The sequence below is a fragment of the Panulirus ornatus genome, chromosome 2 (genome assembly GCF_036320965.1).
Source record: "Panulirus ornatus isolate Po-2019 chromosome 2, ASM3632096v1, whole genome shotgun sequence".
NCBI classification, from domain to species: Eukaryota; Metazoa; Arthropoda; class Malacostraca; order Decapoda; family Palinuridae; genus Panulirus; species Panulirus ornatus.
The window spans coordinates 95,731,924-95,756,923 of NC_092225.1; the positions used below are offsets into that span (position 1 = coordinate 95,731,924).

Below are 25,000 nucleotides of genomic sequence, written 5' to 3' on the forward strand. Positions count from 1 at the left end.
TCTCTCTCTCTCTCACTACAACCCCCTACCCCCCCAACACACACAAGGGGGGGGGGGGAAAGGAACGCAAACCAATATAGACCCTTTACGACTTACGACGAGGGAGGGAGGGTGGTCCGTGGTGGAGGGGGTCTGCGTCAGTGGCTGTGTACCACGCAAGGCCGCCCCCCCCCCCTCCCAAACCTCCCCTCCGGGCCAAGGGCAGCAGGGTTCGATTCCCCGGGCAGGGCCTGTCGGCTAGCACACGGGCCAATGATGGCTGTCGTGGTCTGCGGGGGGGGGGGGGGGGGGGATAAGATACATTTACGAAGACCAACATACGCCAAGTGAGGAGTTAAAGGGGTCTGTGGGACACATCCACTTGGGAGGGGGGGGGGGCGGTGGTGGGGGGGTAGGGGGTGGAGGGAGTTCATAGTAACGTTATACGCGAACGTTTGACTCGGTGACGTCATACAAACGTGTCGATCGAGCAGGTGGAAAACGTTGGGGGGGGGGGGGAGGGAAATCATGTCCGTTGTGGTGTGGGGTCACCGTGGTACGAACAGGGTTCGAAACCCCGAGGTTGGTATCCAACATACACACTACACCCCACCACACCACACCCCACCACACCACACCCCACCCCACCACACCACACCCCACCACACCCACACCACCCCACACCCCACCACACCACATCCCACCACACCACACCACACCCCACCACACCACACCCCACCATACCCACACCACCCCACACCCCACCACACCACACCCCACCACACCACACCACACCCCACCACACCACACCACACCACACCCCACCACACCCACACCACACCACACCACACCACACCCCACCCCACCACACCACACCCCACCACATCAACACCACACCACACCACACCACATCACACTACACCCCACCACACCCCACCACACCCACACCACACCACACCACATCCACACCACACCCCACCACACCACACCCACACCACACCACACCCCACCCCATCACACTACACCCCACCACACCCCACCACACCCACACCACACCACACCACACCACACCCCACCCCACCACACCACACCCCACCACACCCACACCACACCACACCACACCCACACCACACCACACCCCACCACATCACACTACACCCCACCACACCACAGCACACCACACCCCACCACACCACACCCCACCACACCACACCCCACCCAACCACACCTCATCCCACCACACCCCATCCCACCACACCACACCACACCCAACCATACCCCACCACACCACACCAAACCCCACCACACCACACCACACCCCACCACACCACACCCACACCACACCACACCCCACCACATCACACTACACCCCACCACACCACAGCACACCACACCCCATCACACCACACCCCACCACACCACACCCCACCCAACCACACCTCATCCCACCACACCCCATCCCACCACACCACACCACACCCAACCATACCCCACCACACCACACCAAACCCCACCACACCACACCACACCCCACCACACCACACCCACACCACACCACACCACACCACACCAAACCCCACCACACCACACCACACCCCACCACACCACACCCACACCACACCACACCACACCCCACCACACCACACCCACACCACACCACACCCCACCACATCACACTACACCCCACCACAGCACACCACACCCCACCACACCACACCCCACCACACCACACCCCACCCAACCACACCTCATCCCACCACACCCCATCCCACCACACCACACCACACCCAACCATACCCCACCACACCACACCAAACCCCACCACACCACACCACACCCCACCACACCACACCACACCCCACCACATCACACTACACCCCACCACACCACACCACACCCCACCACACCACACCCCACCACACCACACCCCACCACACCACATTCCACCCAACCACACCTCATCCCACCACACCCCATCCCACCAAACCACACCACACCCAACCATACCCCACCACATCACACCAAACCCCACCACACCACACCACACCCCACCACACCACACCACACCCCATCCCACCACACCACACCCACACCACACCACACCCCACCACATCACACCAAACCCCACCACACCACACCACACATGGAGTGGGAAACAGTCATGTGAAGCAAAATGATTTTTTCCTTGTAATGACTGAAGAACATACAAACACATAAACAAATAAACACACACACACACACACACACACACACACACACACACACACACACACACACGGATCAGAAGCAGACTATGTGTGTGTGTGTGTGTGTGTGTGTGTGTGTGTGTGTGTGTGTGTGTGTGTGTGTGTATGTGTGTGTGTGTGTGTGTGTGTGTGTGTATTTTAACCCCACCTTCACAGTTTACATACATAACTTACCTTAGACATTACAGGAGATACAGTAAGGTGAAGGTTGGGGTGTGGGGGGTTAGTCCTCCTTCTTCTTCCCCAAACAAACTGACTCATGAACTTGACTCACCAAGACATGAGTCACAGGTTGTGTAGATGACTCACACACACACACACCCACACACACACACACACGTAGATGCACGCACGTGCACAGTGGGGGGGGGTGTGTACTCACCACAGCACAGACGTGGATGACGTGCAGGTTGGCGTCCTCGTAGTCCAGCCTGCCCTGCAGGACGACCTGGGCCTTGTCACTGTCAGCTGAGTGAAGCCTGGAGTCCATCTTGAACAAACCCTTGGAGGGTCCCTGTGGGCACAGCAGCGAGCATGACGTCACACTTGGCTCTTCTGGAGAACACACATACCCCCCACCCCGCCGCCATCCCCACCACCATCCCTCCTCCCTTCTATCTGCTACACCTGTACGAGACAGGTGTACCTGTACACCTGCTATGTACGTGTACAAGACAGGTGTACCTGTACACCTGCTGTGTACGTGTACAAGACAGGTGTACCTGTACACCTGCTATGTACGGGTACAAGACAGGCGTACCTATACACCTGCTGTGTACGTGTACAAGTGTACCTGTACACCTGCTATGTACGTGTACAAGTCAGGTGTACCTGTACACCTGCTATGTACGGGTACAAGACAGGTGTACCTATACACCTGCTGTGTACGTGTACAAGTGTACCTGTACACCTGCTAAGTACGTGTACAAGACAGGTGTACCTGTACACCTGCTATGTACGTGTACAAGACAGGTGTACCTGTACACCTGCTGTGTACGTGTACAAGACATGTGTACCTGTACACCTGCTGTGTATGTGTACAAGACAGGTGTACATGTACACCTGCTATGTACGTGTGAATGAGACAGGTGTAACTGTACACCTGCTGTGTACATGTACAAGACAGGTGTACCTGTACATCTGCTATGTACGTGTACAAGACAGGTGTACCTGTACACCTGCTATGTACGCGTACAAGACAGGTGTACCTGTACACCTGCTGTGTACGTGTACAAGACAGGTGTACCTGTACACCTGCTATGTACGCGTACAAGACAGGTGTACCTGTACACGTGTTGTGTACGTGTACAAGACAGGTGTACCTGTACACCTGCTAGACTTAAGATTAAACCTGCCAGATTATTATAACATTTATCACAACACTGTCACCCTTGCAGTACAAGCCTCAAGACAGAACCAGGTTCAGTCAGGTGTTACGAGGGAGAGTCACCAGGTTCAGTCATGGGTTACGAGGGAGAGTCACCAGGTTCAGTCAGGGGTTACGAGGGAGAGTCACCAGGTTCAGTCAGGTGTTACGAGGGAGAGTCACCAGGTTCAGTCATGGGTTACGAGGGAGAGTCACCAGGTTCAGTCAGGTGTTACGAGGGAGAGTCACCAGGTTCAGTCAGGGGTTACGAGGGAGAGTCACCAGGTTCAGTCAGGGGTTACGAGGGAGAGTCACCAGGTTCAGTCAGGTGTTACGAGGGAGAGTCACCAGGTTCAGTCAGGGGTTACGAGGGAGAGTCACCAGGTTCAGTCAGAGGTTACGAGGGAGAGTCACCAGGTTCAGTCAGGTGTTACGAGGGAGAGTCACCAGGTTCAGTCAGATGTTACGAGGGAGAGTCACCAGGTTCAGTCAGAGGTTACGAGGGAGAGTCACCAGGTTCAGTCAGAGGTTACGAGGGAGAGTCACCAGGTTCAGTCAGGTGTTACGAGGGCGAGTCACCAGGTTCAGTCAGAGGTTACGAGGGAGAGTCACCAGGTTCAGTCAGGGGTTACGAGGGAGAGTCACCAGGTTCAGTCAGGTGTTACGAGGGAGTCACCAGGTTCAGTCAGGTGTTACGAGGGAGAGTCGCCAGGTTCAGTCAGAGGTTACGAGGGAGAGTCACCAGGTTCAGTCAGAGGTTACGAGGGAGAGTCACCAGGTTCAGTCATGGGTTACGAGGGAGAGTCACCAGGTTCAGTCAGGGGTTACGAGGGAGAGTCACCAGGTTCAGTCAGAGGTTACGAGGGAGAGTCACCAGGTTCAGTTAGGGGTTACGAGGGAGAGTCACCAGGTTCAGTCATGGGTTACGAGGGAGAGTCACCAGGTTCAGTCAGGGGTTACGAGGGAGAGTCACCAGGTTCAGTCAGAGGCTACAAGGGAGAGTCACCAGGTTCAGTCAGGGGTTACAAGGGAGTCAGAGAGTCAAGGACGCCCCAGACAAGACATAAGGCGAGGGTTCGACACCAGCGCCCTCACACACACACACACACACACACACACCTACCCTCCTCTCCCATGACCCATTTACTCTCACAAGCTCGCCTGAGGCAGCCATCTCCCTGGTTGTAATTGGTGAAATTATCAAAGACATGTGACACTGCGTCAGACGTACAATAAAGTTGGACGCGTTTAACACGTCTGCGATGACTTCCCCCGCACCATGACCTTACGTCAACCATCCATAATAATTCGTCAACCATCCACAACATTACGTCAACCATCCACAACAATATGTCAACCATCCACAACCTTACGTCAACCATCCACAACCTTACGTCAACCATCCACAACCTTACGTCAACCATCCATAACAATATGTCAACCATCCACAACCTTACGTCAACCATCCACAACCTTACGTCAACCATCCACAACAATATGTCAACCATCCACAACCTTACGTCAACCATCCACAACCTTACGTCAACCATCCACAACCTTACGTCAACCATCCATAACAATATGTCAACCATTCATAACAATACGTCAACCATCCATAACAATATGTCAACCATCCATAACAATATGTCAACCATTCATAACAATACGTCAACCATTCATAACAATACGTCAACCATTCATAACCTTACGTCAACCATTCATAACAATACGTCAACCATTCATAACAACGCGTCAACCATCCATAACCTTACGTCCACCATCCACAACAATAGGTCAACCATCCATAACCTTACGTCAACCATCCACAACAATAGGTCAACCATCCATAACCTTACGTCAACCATCCACAACAATAGGTCAACCATCCATAACCTTACGTCAACCATCCACAACAACGCGTCAACCATCCATAACCTTACGTCAACCATCCACAACAACGCGTCAACCATTCATAACAATACGTCAACCATTCATAACCTTACGTCAACCATCCACAACAATACGTCAACCATCCACAACCATACGTCAACTATCCATAACCTTACGATCTGTATATCTACTCACTGTACTTAGAATTTGAACTTTATACACCTGGTGAGGACACACTCCGCTACGCCGGGGTCGTATGTGCGTTCCTTCTCTTTACGTCGGGGTCGTACGCTGAAAACCACGTCACGTGGAGGCATGAACGTCTCGTAAGTTGCACGTGCGACGATCGCTCAACAACATCCCCTCCCCCCCACCACCCCACACACTCCTCCTCTCCCGTAGCAATTAGAACACAACCCCACCCCCCCCGCCCCCTCTCCCACTTGACCCTTGACCCCCCCACTAACGACCTTCCTTCCCCCCCCCCCCTTAGGCACCAGGGTCAGCCAACCCTGGCCCATTGATCCACCAGTGTCACCAACCCTTCCACAACCCCCCACTCCTCTCCACAACGCCACAACCCCCACCCCTCTCTACCACCCCCACCCCTCTCCACCACTCCACAACCCCCCACTCCTTTCCACCACACCACAACTCCCTACCCCTCTCCACCAATCCACAACCCCCCACTCCTTTCCACCACTCCAAAACCCCCTACCCCTCTCCAACACTCCACAACCCCCCACTCCTCTCCACCACACCACATCCCCACCCCTCTCCACCACTCCACAACCCCCACCCCTCTCCACAACCCCTACCCTTCTCCACCACTCCACAACTCCCTACCCCTTTCCACCACTCCACAACTCCCTGCCCTTCTCCACCACTCCACCTGTCCACATAGCTACACTCCACCTCAACTCACTGGCCCGTCTGTCACCTCCCTCTTGTCTGTCCGTGTATCTGTCTATATGCAAAGAGCGTCTGTCTCCCACAGTCTTTGGACAGACACGCCCCCGTCTGCTGTCATCACAAGGCCAAAAACTAATTAATCAAATTCAACTAATGTAATTAGCTTAATTTATCATTAATGATTATCATCTGGCCTATATATATATATATATATATATATATATATATATATATATATATATATATATATATATACATATATATATATACATATATATATATATATATATATATATATATATATATATATATATATATATATATATATATATATATATATATATATATATATATTCCTATGAGTCCACGGGGAAATGAAACACGATAAGTTCCCAAGTGCACGTTCGTGTCATAATCACATCATCAGGGGAGACACAAGAGAGAAATATAACAGTCAGTTGATATACATCGAAGAGACGTAGCTAGGACGCCACTTGGTAAACATGACTGTCCAAGACAGACAACGAGCGTATCATAAACTTATTATGTGGACAAGGTGAATTGTTTACAAATTTTATCAACAATAAAGTTATCCAATTTGTATAGACCTTCACTAATAGTAGGATTATAATTCTTTGTGCACTTAATAATAGAAGATCTAATGATATTTCTCGTGGTACTGGAGTTAGAGTTAATAACTGAGATGGCATTACTCCAGTCAATACAATGATCATAGTTTTAACGTGATTAAACAAAGCATTTGATTCTTGTCCCGTTCTTATACTATATTTATGTTGCTTAAATCTAACAGAAAGATCCTTACCAGTCTGACCAACATAAAATTTATCACAATTTCGACATGGCACTTTATAGATGCAACCAAGAGAATTTTCTGGTGAATTCCTGATTAAGATATTCTTCGTAGTATTATTGTTGCTAAAGGCAACATTTACATTAACTAAAAGATTCTTGGAGCACGACGGTACGACCCTTGAGCACGACGGTACGACCCTTGAGCACGACGGTACGACTCTTGAGCACGACGGGACGACCCTTGACCACGACGATACGACCTTTGAGCACGACGGTACGACCCTTGAGCACGACGGTACGACCCTTGAGCACGACGGTACGACCCTTGAGCACGACGATACGACCCTTGAGCACGACGGGACGACCCTTGACCACGACGATACGACCTTTGAGCACGACGGTACGACCCTTAAGCATGACGGTACGGTACGACCCTAGAACACGAAGGTAAGACCATAGAGCACGACGGTACGACCCTTGAGCACGACGGTACGACCCTTGAGCACGACGGTACGACACTTGAGCACGACGGCACGATCACAGAGCACGACGGTACGACCCTTGAGCACGACGGTACGGTACGACCTTAAGCACGACGGTACGACCCTAGAGCACGACGGGACGACCCTTGTGTACAACAGACAGGCCTTTGACCTGACTCTTAAGGGTCGTACCGTCGCACGGGTTCAAGGGTCGTACCGTCGCACGGGTTCAAGGGTCGTACCGTCGTACGGGTTCAAGGGTCGTACCGTCGTACGGGTTCAAGGGTCGTACCGTCGTGGTTACCAAGTATCGTAAATCAACCAAAAAAAGAAACAAAAACAGTAAAACAAAAAACAGAAAACAAAGACAAAACTTGAAGTCGCCTTAGAAACCTCCAAGTTCTCAAGAGTCATCTAGAAACCAGTCGTCTCACAGATAACTTAAGTCTCCTTAGAAAACTTCAAGAAAATATCCAAAAAATTAAAGAAAATACGCCAGAATAACCCAAGCTTCTACGCCTACGCAGAACACATATATATTCACAAACTCAAGCGTATCAACATTAACATAGCAGACGACATGAATAATAATGAACTTAAACGCCAAAAAAAAAAATAAATAAATGAATAAATAAATAAAATACGCCCGACCCGTGGCAGTATTGCCAACGCCAAGACAATCCAGCCGAGACCCACACTGGCAACCCTGAACATCTGACATTGCGCATGAGCAGTTGGCGACGCACAGACACGTGTACGTACACTCGCACACATGTGCACAGGCCTCATGTACGTACACCGGCCTATGCATGCACACATGTGCACAGGCCTCATGTACGTACACCTGCCTGTGCACGCACACTCGCACATATGTGCACAAACACGTGTATGTACACCGGCCTGTGCATGCACACTGGCACATATGTGCACAAACACGTGTATGTACACCGGACTGCGCGCGCACAATCGCACATATGTGCACAGACACGTGTATGTACACCGGCCTGTGCATGCACACTGGCACATATGTGCACAAACACGTGTATGTACACCGGACTGCGCGCGCACAATCGCACATATGTGCACAGACACGTGTATGTACACCGGCCTGTGCATGCACACTGGCACATATGTGCACAAACACGTGTATGTACACCGGACTGCGCGCGCACAATCGCACATATGTGCACAAACACGTGTATGTACACCGGCCTGTGCATGCACACTGGCACATATGTGCACAAACACGTGTATGTACACCGGCCTGTGCACGCACACTCGCACATATGTGCACAAACACGTGTATGTACACCGGCCTGTGCATGCACACTGGCACATATGTGCACAGACACGTGTATGTACACCGGCCTGTGCACGCACACTCGCACATATGTGCACAGACATGTATATGTTTACATAATACATAGGGGAAGGGATGGTGCCGGGACGCGATTGTGTAAGAACTCCCTCCTCGTGTACGTAATTACACACACACACACACACACACACACACACACACACACACACACACACACCATCAATAACCCAGTATGGTCCATGTTCTACTCTAGTACAGTATGCAAATCGCTCATATATTCTTTTTTTATTTCTTTTCACGTCGAAAACAAAGGTAAACAAAAGAAAAGAAATATCAGCTTTTCTGTAAAAATAAAATGAAGTTGTAGATGTTTTAGAATATATATATATATATATATATATATATATATATATATATATATATATATATATATATATATAGAGAGAGAGAGAGAGAGAGAGAGAGAGAGAGAGAGAGAGAGAGAATACTTGGCAAACTGTTCTTCACCCACAGTGAGCCAGAACGTGGCTGTTCTTCTCCCACGTTCAGCACACCTACAGGAGAACAAAAGACCCACTGGCAGACCCTCCCAGGGACCATCAGAGGCCAGTGGCTTCACACACACCTGCCCACGTTGGAAGAGAGAGGATGGAGGCGTGATCCGATCATAACCTATACGTGTTCTTCAACGAGGCTTGGATGACTCAGTGAACAGTTCTTCAGAAGGAAGGGCAGAACAACCAGGGAACATCATGTGAACGTACGCAAAGAGAACTTGTTATAAGAGAAAAATGTACAGAAATATGTCATAGACGGAAACAATGCAGAAGTGTATGTAAAGTTGTATAATGTTAAGAGAAGGTTCTAGAGACGAACTCCCTCCCCCGTACAAGAGACGGGGGCCCCCACGAGTGTTGAACTCCCTCCCCCGTACAAGAGACGGGGGCCCCCACGAGTGTTGAACTCCCTCCCCCGTACAAGAGACGGGGGCCCCCACGAGTGTTGAACTTCCTCCCCCGTACAAGAGACGGGGGCCCCCACGAGTGTTGAACTCCCTCCCCCGTACAAGAGACGGGGGGCCCCCCACGAGTGTTGAACTTCCTCCCCCGTACAAGAGACGGGGGCCCCCACGAGTGTTGAACTCCCTCCCCCGTACAAGAGACGGGGGCCCCCACGAGTGTTGAACTTCCTCCCCCGTACAAGAGACGGGGGCCCCCCACGAGTGTTGAACTCCCTCCCCCGTACAAGAGACGGGGGCCCCCCCACGAGTGTTGAACTTCCTCCCCCGTACAAGAGACGGGGGCCCCCCACGAGTGTTGAACTTCCTCCCCCGTACAAGAGACGGGGGCCCCCACGAGTGTTGAACTCCCTCCCCCGTACAAGAGACGGGGGCCCCCACGAGTGTTGAACTACCCCCCCCCCCCCAACGTACTGTACAAGTAGATAATTGCCAACACACACACACACACACACACACACACACACACGCCAGCTGAACCTGTGTGTGTGTGTGTGTGTGTGTGTGTGTGTGTGTGTGTGTGTGTGTGTGTGTGTTTGTGTGTGTGTGTGTGTGTGTGTGTGTGGAGGGTAGAACTGGCCACCGCCAACGGTAGAAAGGTACACTTACCCATACCAGTCAGTCGATCAACTACCGCGGAATGACCAGCACAACGCGTTTTCTATCTAGGAAGAAAACGTCGACAGGGGCCCGTTAACCTAACCTAGCTGCCTTCAGGGAATGTCAATAGGTATTTTCATATGTAGAGATGAAACGAGGGTATGTTTAGTTTAGTACAGGTAATACGAAGATGAAAAAAATAATAATTTAACGTAAATAAGCAGGTCTTTAAAATATATGAATATATATATATATATATATATATATATATATATATATATATATATATATATATATATATATATATATATCATCAGCACAGTAGCAAGTGGATAAAAGGGGCAAGTAGGCAAGGAAGCAAGGGGGGGGTTGGTGGACCTGGGTGCGTGCGATAACGGACGAGCGCTTAAACTCCCGCCGTCAAGATGGCAGCGTGATGGCGAGAGTAATCGCATCACAGTCCTTGGCCGGAGGAGGATAATTACGGTGGCGTGAGGAGTTCCCATTTCAGCCCCCTCCAAGTCATGATTGCCTAAGCAGGAAGGCTGAAGCAGGCGTTCATGTCTATAAATTGCACAAGCCTTATCAACTCCCACACGGCCATGTGCCTTTTATCGGCTACAAGGGCCATGATAATTTGGCGAAGGAAGACTCCTCAAGTGGCGCCAAACTCTCGTTCAGTGTTGGCGGGGGGGAAAGTAACAATATGGCGGCAAAGTCGCGAACATCCGGCACTTTTTTTTGGCCTGACTTGAGTCAAATGAGATACTAACATTAAAGCTTGGCTTCATACAAATTACAAGCCTTTAACACGACAAAATATTAATAATAATTAGAACACTTTAATTCTATTTCCGAAGACGCAATAAAATATAATTCACAGACACTTGTCAAGTATGACCCCAAGATGTGCATGCAAGGAGGTCAAAAAGGCGGGAACATTCGAATACTTTACAACGGAATATAATATTTTAAAATGAATATTTCGAAAACTATCGAGAACTTTGTTGATCATAAGCGACGCCGAGCGGTAAATTATATATATATAAATCCAGCGTTCCCTGAGTGATTATTAATTGTTTACAGAAACAGGTTTAAACAAATGAAGGCAGTTATTTCGCTCTGCAAATACATAAATGAAAATTGAATATTCTCTGACATCTATATCGTCTGTATTTATCATCTTATTGCTATTTGAATGTCTGACAAGTCTATCCATCCTCCCTCCTTCCTCCGCACATTTCACGTTCGCCTGAATGTATGTTTATACCTCCATCACGCAAAGCCTCCTTCACTCCATTCTTCCATCTCCTTCTTCATATATATATATATATATATATATATATATATATATATATATATATATATATTTTACCCCCCCCCCCCGAGACACGCCTCTCCTTCCGCAGACACACACTGCTCCGTGCCCCGCGGCCCTTCGTCCATCGCCCCCTGACCCACCCTATGGATCTCCTTCACCTCCCGCGGGGCCATCCGCCATTACCATCCACTCCCAGGCACCGTGCACGACTCTCCACACATATAAACCACAAATCTGTAACGCCATCTACAATTAACTACCGAAAATCGTACATACGCTCGGGTAATGTACATGACCCATAATTCATTTTAGTCGAACAAATAAAACTCGGCCGTTAACATCCAAGGCCGGAACTGTCGCCCCACACGACAAACGTAAACATTGCGCGCGGCGCGGGGGTCCGGCCGCCGTACCGCGTGACGTCACGCCCCACCGCGGGAGAAACGGGACCCGGTGCCTTATGAACACCTGATCTAAGGGCGAGAGATACGCGTCACACTTTGAGGACAAATAATACGGGATGGTGTAGAGGGATGAAAGTGCGATAATGCATGAAAGGGGAGAGAGAGAGAGAGAGAGAGAGAGAGAGAGAGAAATGAGTCAGATATAACACATATCCAGCACTATACGCATACCTGACATACCCCAGATATAAGCAACAGATTGTAATTCCACTGAAATCAAAATCGATATATGTCCCATCCAAACACCAGCAATAGAGGCGACATACGCTCCGATATACCCGACATACCGCTGGTATAACCAGTATACTCAAGTGGGGAGGTAATCATTCACCTGAACATACTGGTTATATCGGTTAGATTCTAGTATATGCGATATACCGTGAGTGGTGGCAATGTGCTTATAAGACACATAATTACGTAGCCGTGTATATAATATATATATATATATATATATATATATATATATATATATATATATATATATATATATATAGAGAGAGAGAGAGAGAGAGAGAGAGAGAGAGAGAGAGAGAGAGAGAGAGAGAGAGAGCGAGATAACTATCTTCGTATTTCTTGCTACACTTGCTCTTCACAACACCGCCATCCATCTATATCAACTTCTAAGTACCAGCACAGCTCACATACACACACACACACACAACACTTCTCGCTCAATATCAAAATACCCCCTTTTTTTTTTTCCTCTTTTTAAAAGCATTTGAAGAGGAATTCCAAAGATTAAAAAAAACGATGTATCGACGTCTCCATCTCCCCCCCCCCCCATCCCCCCGGGGCAACGCGACCCGTAAATAGAACGCCCAGTAAACCCAGGTTGTACAGAAGCACTTTCTTAACCACCAAGAGACGTCCTAGTTACGTCTCTTCCTTGTATATCAACTGACTGTTACATTTCTCTCTTGTGTCTCCCATGATGATGTGATTATGACACGAAAGGGCACTTGGGAACTTATCGTGTTTGTATCATGTCCAGAGCTTATAATCAATTAATTAATAATAATAATAATAATAATAATAATAATAATAATAATAATAATACTAATACTAATGATAATAATAATAATAATAATAATAATAATAATAATAATAATAATAATAATGATAATGATAATAATAATAATAATAATAATAATAATAATAACTGCCCGTGACAACCAGAAGGGTTGCCATCACTCATCAGGGGGTCAATACCACAAGGTCTGGGTCACATCTATCGTGATATCGGTCGTACGCCAGGCAGCGGGGTCGGCGGACGCGCCAGTGGCCAGAGCCCACTGCCAGCCCCGACGAAGGATGAAGTCTACGTACGTGATTGGAGAAGCCGTCTGGCTCTGTGACCAGGCCATAATGAGGGTTAACACGGTAATTACCTTCTCGAAGCAGAAAGCTGATAAAGTATTCATCAAAAAAAAAGGAAAAATAGTAGAACACACTATGAAAAAAAAATGGTGAACTTGGTCGTACCGGACCATCCATACTTGACAGAGAGATTCCCATATATTTTATACTTCAAGACGCAAGAACCAGCGTAGTACGCTTTTACGCTGACAAGATCAGCTGATTATTGTTTACATTTACCGACACGATGGGGGAAACACAGCTGATGCCCTGATCAAGGGAATATATATATATATATATATATATATATATATATATATATATATATATATATATATATATATATATATATATATATATATATATAACCTAGCCTGAGCCAGGTACACAATTTATCGACCCACTCCTAGGGTTCGATGAACAGCTGGATTGCCTGTGGACCGACTGCCGCAACCAGGATTCGAACCTATGCACTCGACCCTGGGCGGCCCGTGAATGCGTCACGGTCAGCAGGAACGTTGACCGTGACGCATCAGCTGATCATTGTTTACCTTCGGCAAAATCAGCTGATGCAGCCTCCAGCTGGTGGCCCATCAGCTGATCATTGTTTACCTTCGGCACAATCAGCTGATGCAGCCTCCAGCTGGTGGCCCATCAGCTGATCATTGTTTACCTTCGGCACAATCAGCTGATGCAGCCTCCAGCTGGTGGCCCATCAGCTGATCAGCAGCTTACACTCGAATGGCCTGGTTTAATATACACACACACACTCTCACTCACTGGTTCATCAACGCACGCACTCACTATGATGACGAGGGGTCATCAACACACTCACCATGATGACGAGGGGTCATCAACACACTCACCATGATGACGAGGGGTCATCAACGCACTCACCATGATGACGAGGGGTCATCAACACACTCACCATGATGACGAGGGGTCATCAACACACTCACCATGATGACGAGGGGTCATCAACACACTCACCATGATGACGAGGGGTCATCAACACACTCACTATGATGACGAGGGGTCATCAACGCACTCACCATGATGACGAGTTGTCATCAACACACTCACCATGATGACGAGGGGTCATCAACACACTCACCATGATGACGAGGGGTCATCAACACACTCACCATGATGACGAGGGGTCATCAACACACTCACCATGATGACGAGGGGTCATCAACACACTCACCATGATGACGGGGGGTCATCAACACACTCACCATGATGACGAGGGGTCATCAACGCACACACTCACCATGATGACGAGGGGTCATCAACACACTCACCATGATGACGAGGGGTCATCAACGCACTCACCATGATGACGAGGGGTCATCAACACACTCACCATGATGACGGGGGTCATCAACACACTCACCATGATGACGAGGGGTCATCAACACACTCACCATGATGACGAGGGGTCATCAACACACTCACCATGATGACGAGGGGTCATCAACACACTCACCATGATGACGAGGGGTCATCAACACACTCACCATGATGACGAGGGGTCATCAACGCACTCACCATGATGACGAGGGGTCATCAACACACTCACCATGATGACGAGGGGTCATCAACGCACTCACCATGATGACGAGGGGTCATCAACACACTCACCATGATGACGAGGGGTCATCAACACACTCACCATGATGACGAGGGGTCATCAACACACTCACCATGATGACGAGGGGTCATCAACACACTCACCATGATGACGAGGGGTCATCAACACACTCACCATGATGACGAGGGGTCATCAACACACTCACCATGATGACGAGGGGTCATCAACACACTCACCATGATGACGAGGGGTCATCAACACACTCACCATGATGACGAGGGGTCATCAACACACTCACCATGATGACGAGGGGTCATCAACACACTCACCATGATGACGAGGGGTCATCAACACACTCACCATGATGACGAGGGGTCATCAACACACTCACCATGATGACGAGGGGTCATCAACACACTCACCATGATGACGAACTCCACTGTGGTGCTGACTGCTTTCTTCTTCACGATGACCGATGTTATGGTGGTGCCTACACGCGCGTCCTGAACACATAACACCAGAGATGATAACACCACCATGTGACATGTTAACACCAGAGATAACACCATGTGACATGTTAACACCAGAGATAACACCATCATGTGACATGTTAACACCAGAGATAACACCATCATGTGACATGTTAACACCAGAGATAACACCATGTGACATGTTAACACCAGAGAAAATACCATGTGACATGTTAACACCAGAGATAACACCATCATGTGACATGTTAACACCAGAGATAACACCATGTGACATGTTAACACCAGAGATAACACCATCATGTGACATATTAACACCAGAGATAACACCATCATGTGACATGTTAACACCAGAGATAACACCATGTGACATGTTAACACCAGAGAAAATACCATGTGACATGTTAACACCAGAGATAACACCATCATGTGACACGTTAACACCAGAGATAACACCATGTGACATGTTAACACCAGAGAAAATACCATGTGACATGTTAACACCAGAGATAACACCATCATGTGACATGTTAACACCAGAGATAACACCTGTGACATGTTAACACCAGAGAAAATACCATGTGACATGTTAACACCAGAGATAACACCATCATGTGACATGTTAACACCAGAGATAGCACCATCATGTGACATGTTAACACCAGAGATAACACCATGTGACATGTTAACAGCAGAGAAAATACCATGTGACATGTTAACACCGGAGATAACACCATCATGTGACATGTTAACACCAGAGATAACACCATCATGTGACATGTTAACACCAGAGATAACACCATGTGACATGTTAACACCAGAGAAAATACCATGTGACATGTTAACACCAGAGATAACACCATCATGTGACATGTTAACACCAGAGATAACACCACCATGTGACATGTTAACACCAGAGATAACACCATGTGACATGTTAACACCAGAGATAACACCATCATGTGACATGTTAACACCAGAGATAACACCATCATGTGACATGTTAACACCAGAGATAACACCATTGACATGTTAACACCAGAGATAACACCATGTGACATGTTAACGCCAGAGATAACACCATCATGTGACATGTTAACACCAGAGATAACACCATGTGACATGTTAACACCAGAGATAACACCATCATGTGACATGTTAACACCAGAGATAACACCATTGACATGTTAACACCAGAGATAACACCATGTGACATGTTAACACCAGAGATAACACCATGTGACATGTTAACACCAGAGAAAATGCCATGTGACATGTTAACACCATAGCTAACACCATCATGTGACATGTTAACACCAGAGATAACACCATCATGTGACATGTTAACACCAGAGATAACACCATGTGACATGTTAACACCAGAGATAACACCACCATGTGACATGTTAACACCAGAGATAACACCATGTGACATGTTAACACCAGAGATAACACCACCATGTGACATGTTAACACCAGAGATAACACCATGTGACATGTTAACACCAGAGATAACACCATGTGGCATGTTAACACGAGAGATAACACCACCAAGTGACATGTTAACACCAGAGATAACACCATGTGACATGTTATACATGTGGTATACTGTGGTATATACACCATGTGACATGTTATACATGTGGTATACTGTGGTATACACACCATGTGACATGGTATACATGTGGTATACTGTGGTATACACACCATGTGACACGTTATACATGTGGTATACTGTGGTATACACATCATGTGACACGTTATACATGTGGTATACTGTGGTATACACATCATGTGACACGTTATACATGTGGTATACTGTGGTATACACACCATGATACGTTATACATGTGGTATACTGTGGTATACGCACCATGATACACGTTATACATGTGGCATACTGTGGTATACGCACCATGATACACGTTATACATGTGGTATACTGTGGTATACACACCATGTGACACGTTATACATGTGGTATACTGTGGTATACACACCACGTGACCCGTTATACATGTGGTATACTGTGGTATACGCACCATGATACACGTTATACATGTGGTATACTGTGGTATACACACCATGATACACGTTATACATGTGGTATACTGTGGTATACACACCATGATACACGTTATACATGTGGTATACTGTGGTATACACACCATGATACACGTTATACATGTGGTATACTGTGGTATACACACCATGATACACCTTATACATGTGGTATACTGTGGTATACACACCATGTGACACGTTATACATGTGGTATACTGTGGTATACACACCATGTGACACGTTATACATGTGGTATACTGTGGTATGCACACCATGTGACACGTTATACATGTGGTATACTGTGGTATACACACCATGTGTCACGTTATACATATGGTATACTGTGGTATACACACAATGATACACGTTATACATGTGGTATACTGTGGTATACACACCATGATACACGTTATACATGTGGTATACTGTGGTATACGCAGACACACACACAAACAACATTAACATTAAGACCGAAATGATGAGTCTTGCCCTTGAGGTGTGTGTGTGTGTGTGTGTGTGTGTGTGTGTGTGTGTGTGTCGTGACCGACCCCCCCTTGCTAACCTGTCATGCTCTTCAATAAGAACCAGTTTAGGCTGGCTGGCTGGTGTCAGGTACTGTCATGCGTCGTCCAGTGGCACTGTCATGCCAGAGAGAGAGAGACAACCCCCCCCTTGGGGGAGGGGGAGGGGATAGGGGGGAGGGGGAGAGAGAGGAAAGTTACGCATTTCAAAATTCAAATTCAAAGGTCTTCTAACAGGTGCTCTTTGGGGGGGGGGAGGGGGGGGAAGTTTCCGAATTGATCGTCGACCGTCTTGACCAATTAAGGAGGGACATCATAGATTAATTATATATATATATGCTAATTTGGGATTAATTACTATATGAGGGCGTAATTATCACCCCCAGTGACTAAATGGTGTTGATTGATGAATATAAATTCTCCCTTTAATTAACTGGTACTTCACTCTGAGGTGTGTCTATAATTGACGTCAGTCATCACTGAGATGTGTCTATGTGTCTATAATTACCCGAGTCATCACTCAGTGTGTCTATAATTACCTGAGTCATCACTGAGGTGTGTCTATGTGTCTATAATTACTCGAGTCATCACTCAGTGTGTCTATAATTACCTGAGTCATCACTGAGGTGTGTCTATGTGTCTATAATTACCCGAGTCATCACTCAGTGTGTCTATAATTACCCGAGTCATCACTCAGTGTGTCTATAATTACCTGAGTCATCACTCAGTGTGTCTATAATTACCCGAGTCATCACTCAGTGTGTCTATAATTACCCGAGTCATCACTCAGTGTGTCTATAATTACCCGAGTCATCACTCAGTGTGTCTATAATTACCCGAGTCATCACTCAGTGTGTCTATAATTACCCGAGTCATCACTGACGTGTGTCTATAACTAAATAATTCAATGGACAAAATTTGTACATTACAATATGTCACATCTGGACAGAAAGGCGTTATGTGGAGGGGCGTAATGGGGGGAAGGGAGGTTGAAACCTTTAAATAAAACCTTCCTAATTACCTATTAATTGTGGCCTGGGCTGTAATTCACCCCATCACTACATTGTATGTGTGTATATGTGAATGTGTATGTGTATATGTGCCTGTGTCTGTATATATGAGTATGTATGTGTGTGTGTGTGTGTGTGTGTGTGTGTGTGTGTGTGTGTGTGTGTGTGTGTGTGTGGGCAAGACTTTTCTCCCTTTATCTTGACCAGTATAACCTCCCACCCTCCTCCCTTCTGACGTATTCTCCACCCACAGGAACCTAACCTGACGCAGGTCTGGGCTCCGGGAGGAGGAGGAGGAGGAGGAGCCCCACCACCACCGCGCCCCGCGCACCCATACCTCTGGGGTCGGGAGGGTGGGCGCGCCCTTACCCCTGGGGTCTGGAGGGTGGGCGTACCCTTACCTCTGGGGGTCTGGAGGATGGGCGCGCCCTTACCTCTGGGGTCTGGACGGTGGGCGCGCCCTTACCTCTGGGGGTCTGGGCGGTGGGCGTGCCCTTACCTCTGGGGTCTGGAGGGTGGGCGCGCCCTTACCTCTGGGGTCTGGGCGGTGGGCGCGCCCTTACCCCTGGGTCTGGAGGATGGGCGCGCCCTTACCCCTGGGGTCTGGGCGGTGGGCGCGTCCTTACCTCTGGGGGTCTGGAGGATGGGCGCGCCCTTACCCCTGGAGGTCTGGGTGGTGGGCGCGTACTTACCTCTGGGGTCTGGACGGTGGGCGTGTACTTGAGGAAGATGTCGGAGGTCGGGGTGGAGCCGGTGGTGGGGATGATCCTGGACACGACCTCCTTCTCGTCTCCCCGCGTGTCCTCCACCGTCAGGATCACCGTGTAGTTCCGCCACGACTTGAGCGGCTGCTGCAAGTACACGTAGCCGTACTCGTAGTCCGAGTCCACCCGGATCATCTCGCTGTCCACGCCTGCAGGAGGGACGGCGCGTGTGTGTGTGTGTGAGCCACAAGGTGGAGGAGGGAGGGAAACCCGAGGGACGAGAGAGAGAGAGAGAGAGAGAGAGAGAGAGAGAGAGAGAGAGAGAGAGAGAGAGAGAGAGAGAGAGAGAGACTGTCTCTACCCAAACAGACACACAAGAGGTCCTTTAACAAAGGGAATCCGAATAGAGTTAAGAAGGTTGAGTTGTGATGAGTTGTGTGTGTGTGTGTTGGCCGGGTGTTGTGATGAGTTGTGTGTGTTGCCGGGTGTTGTGATGAGTTGTGTGTGTTGCCGGGTGTTGTGATGAGTTGTGTGTGTTGCCGGGTGTTGTGATGAGTTGTGTGTGTTGGCCGGGTGTTGTGATGAGTGAGTTGTGTGTGTGGCCGGGTGTTGTGATGAGTTGTGTGTGTTGCCGGGTGTTGTAGGTCTGAGGAAAGATCTATTTTTTTTTTATCTACTTTTTAAAAGCCAGCAGCCAAGGTATGGACATTTATATATATATATATATATATATATATATATATATATATATATATATATATATATATATATATATATATGTATATATATATATATATATATATATATATATATATATATATATATATATATATATATATATATATATATATATATAAGAAGAAATAAAACTACCTCAGTGAAAGGAGTGACACCTGACAGCCATTCAAGTGCTGGCTCAGTGTCCACTCGCCACTAACCCACTGCCAGGCGCACAATGACTAACCCCCCATAACCAGTTGCCACTAATCAAATTCATCCATTTTCCTGACAGAATAGAAATTGTTGGCTTTTGAGGTAATATATTACTGGGAAGATATGTTACTGGCGAGTGAAAAGGTCGTGCCGGCAATATAGGAAGTACGAAAAGGAAAATGGTTGAGGATGAGTGGTTATACCACCGAGCAATGTCATTCCGCCGTTCTCCGCCGCTGTGGGAGTGTCTGTTCAGTATGAGACCAGAGGTTCGATGGATCTGCATTTCGAATAGTCTGGCGCACTTGTGATGCAATATCTGACCCTCCCCAAGAGCTAGCAGAGGAGGGCCCGGTAGGCACGGATCTGCTAGTACTCATGAAAAATGGACCTACCGACACAGACACGCATAATATGGGAAGAAGACTCGCAACAAAGATGGTTGGAATATGGAATCGTAAGTGTGAGAACATGTTGTCTTCATGGACTATAATATGTCGCTTTGGATCTCCCAAGTGAGGAAAGATTAACCAAGAGGATGTATGTGTCAGAGGTGGAGGGAACAAGGAGAAGTGGGAGACCAAATTGGAGGTGGAAGGATAGAGTGAAAAAGATTTTGAGTGATCGGGGCCTGAACATGCAGAAGGGTAAAAGGCGTGCAAGGGATAGAGTGAATTGGAACGATGTGGTATACCGGGATCAACGTGCTGTCCATGGATTGAACCAGGGCATGTGAAGTGTCTGGGTTAAACCATGGGTTTCGATTTTGTACTCAGTCTCTCCTGGTACTTCCTCACACAAGTCTCCTTCCCAAGCTCACTTACTCTCACCACTCTCTTCACCCTAACATTCTCTCTTCTTTTCTGAAAACCTCTACCAATCTTCACCTTCGCCTCCACAAGATAATGATCAGACATCCCTCCAGTTGCACCTCTCAGCACATTAACATCCAAAAGTCTCTCTTTCGCACGCCTATCAATTAACACGTAATCCAATAACGCTCTCTGACCATCTCTCCTACTTATATACGTATACTTATGTATATCTCTCTTTTTAAACCAGGTATATATATATATATATATATATATATATATATATATATATATATATATATATATATATATATATATATATATATACTGCCAACAAACAAGAAAACAAATATATCCCTCCACCCTTCCCTCCGCCATCCCTCCACTCTACGTCCACTAAATCTACTCTTCGTCCACTAAATCGTGTGCACGGCGTCATTCAAACCCGCTCTGGCGACACCGAAGGCCATCAAAACCTGCGCACCTCACCATGACACACTGGGGAAGAGAGAGAGGGTGAGGGAGGCAATTTGACCTTGACTACAATATGTCTTTACCTTAATGCCTTCCCTAAACCCACCTTACCCCTTTCCCTCCCTTTGGCTTAGATCACTGCCAACACCATCATGGCCAGACGTTACCAGCAGTGAAGAAGGCATGGTGGGTAACACGTTACTATCGCCACTGGAAATGACTTTTCCCAGAAGGGATCAATGTTTGACGAGCGATTTCACGCGCGGGAAAAATTAAGAGAAAATCTTAAAAAAATATGTATAATATATATATATATATATATATATATATATATATATATATATATATATATATATATATATATATATATATATATACCACTACATTACACAGCCACTCTGAGAGAAAAGAGAAAAATGTCCGATAAATATTGGAAATAAATGTGTATCCAACAACTGGTCGAGGGTTCGAATCCCGGATGAAGCGGCTCCGTGACGTCACAACATTCCGTTACCTTCCCCGCGCATTTCTATCCCATGGCAACTTTCCCGCGCATTTACATCCCGTAGCAACTTTCCCGCGCATTTCGATCCCATGGCAACTTTCCCGCGCATTTACATCCCGTGGCAACTTTCCCGCGCATTTCTATCCCATGGCAACTTTCCCGCGCATTTACATCCCGTGGCAACTTTCCCGGGCATTTAACCGCATTTAAAAAAAAAAAAAGGCGCCATCCTCCAGTGACTGGCCCGCATGAGCGTGAGCGCGAGCGCGCAGTAAACAGGAGAATAATGACATTCAAAAAGGAAATTAAGTCAGTCATCAATTTCTGCCTAGCCGGCAACTCAGCCCAGAGTTTAGTAAACACGTCAAGTTCATTTTTTTTATATTTACTGTAAACAACAGATGATCTGTAGTTAAATCCCGGCATTTTAGAAATATTTACCGGGGGTCTGAGATTATTAGATATAATTACATAGAATGGTATCATTCGATACTTAGAAAAAAGATAAAAAAAAAAAAAACGCTGGGTTAGTACATTTTAAAAGCGCACTTCACGTTCACATTCGAAATTGTTAAAAAAAAAAGTCTCTATATCCCCCAATTGCGATAAGGAATCCATATTATAAATCTAGAACACGAAAATGATTAAATAATCCAAGAAACTGGGCCATAAGGTACACACACACTGGTCTACGAACGCTGACCATGACAGAGGCAACACTCTACGTGGCGACATCTGGCATCAATCCTACGCCAGCCAACCCAACACTGGCTGTTGTGTTTACCTCCCCGAGCCTTAGTGATGGCTTGATCGTACCTGGATAATGGTTCGCTGATACATCAATAACAACAAAGATATAATACTAATTCAGCGCATATCATGTACGTAGACTGTGGCGGGTATATATATATATATATATATATATATATATATATATATATATATATATATATATATATATATATATATAAGGCTGAGGGAGGTGAAGGGAACAGCTCCCATACGTACCAGTTCAAACCCAGACACTCATGACGTAACACCAACTTCAGTCATTCTTTTAAGGTTTTACTTAGGAAATTATTTTTCACCTTTTTTTTTATCTTAATCCAAAAAGAACGTAGATAAAAAAATAATGTTGATCCGGATGGTAGACATATTGAGCCCACCAGCTTAAGGCCAGTTACATAAGAGCGATAATAGATTACAGCGTAATTCCCCGACCTCCATCCCCTCAAACCACCAACGCTTGCGTGACGTCACGGAGGGTCGTCAAGGTCGGTACTCCGTACTGAGGGGAAGGTAATTATGACCATCACGGTAACTTAGCAAGTTACTGCAGGAGCAAGATCAAGAGTTTGGGCATTAAAGTGTTTTTACCTTTATTTATATATATATATATATATATATATATATATATATATATATATATATATATAGATAGATAGATAGATAGATAGATAGATAGATAGATAGATATATAGATAGATAATATATATATATATATATATATATATATATATATATATATATATATATATATATATATATATATGACTATCATAGGCCACACTATGTTTAAAGTACCTTAATAGTGTGTATCAATACTGTAACTATTGAGTTAGCAATAAGAGTCAAAGTCTTAAATTAAAGAGACATACCATCGTCCATAGCAAACATCAATACGTAACACATTCCAGGTGGCCCAGTGTGGTAATACAGGAGGAGAACGTAATATTCAGAGCGACAACGAATACTGTATGGAACTCCTCCCCTCCTGTATTACTTCCCACACGGAGGAACGGAGGAAAGAACCAAGTTTTAGGCATTTTTCTCCTCAAGGCTCGGTCACGTGTTGTGGACGCTACCTGGCTCACGTGAGATCGGCGAATAAGTTATATATATATATATATATATATATATATATATATATATATATATATATATATATATATATATATATATATATATATCGTGTATGTGTGTGTGTGTGTGTACACAGGTAAACAGAAGACACTCTAGCTAAAGATGAAGTGTGACGTACACACACACACACACACACACACACACACCCGAGTGTGCACGTGAGTATCCACACTCACGTGCACACTGGCCACAACACTTAAGCGCCCCC

The 25,000-nt window shown here is 46.6% G+C and overlaps 1 protein-coding gene across 3 annotated transcripts in view; it reads right to left on the bottom strand.

Moving 5' to 3' along the window:
• The window catches only part of LOC139758579 (uncharacterized), a 433,037-nt gene that overhangs the window by 143,819 nt on the left and 264,218 nt on the right, over positions 1–25,000 (bottom strand). For 2 of the 3 annotated variants that reach the window (XM_071680107.1, XM_071680101.1), the window contains exons 4-6: positions 20,134–20,354; positions 15,782–15,862; positions 2,608–2,739 (exon numbers count right to left, since the gene is read on the bottom strand). In XM_071680107.1, the coding sequence (XP_071536208.1) occupies positions 2,608–2,739; positions 15,782–15,862; positions 20,134–20,354 (434 nt within the window). Of the gene's footprint in view, positions 1–2,607; positions 2,740–15,781; positions 15,863–19,875; positions 19,893–20,133; positions 20,355–25,000 lie in introns of those variants that run through there. The other variant, XM_071680115.1, reaches the window with a different exon arrangement.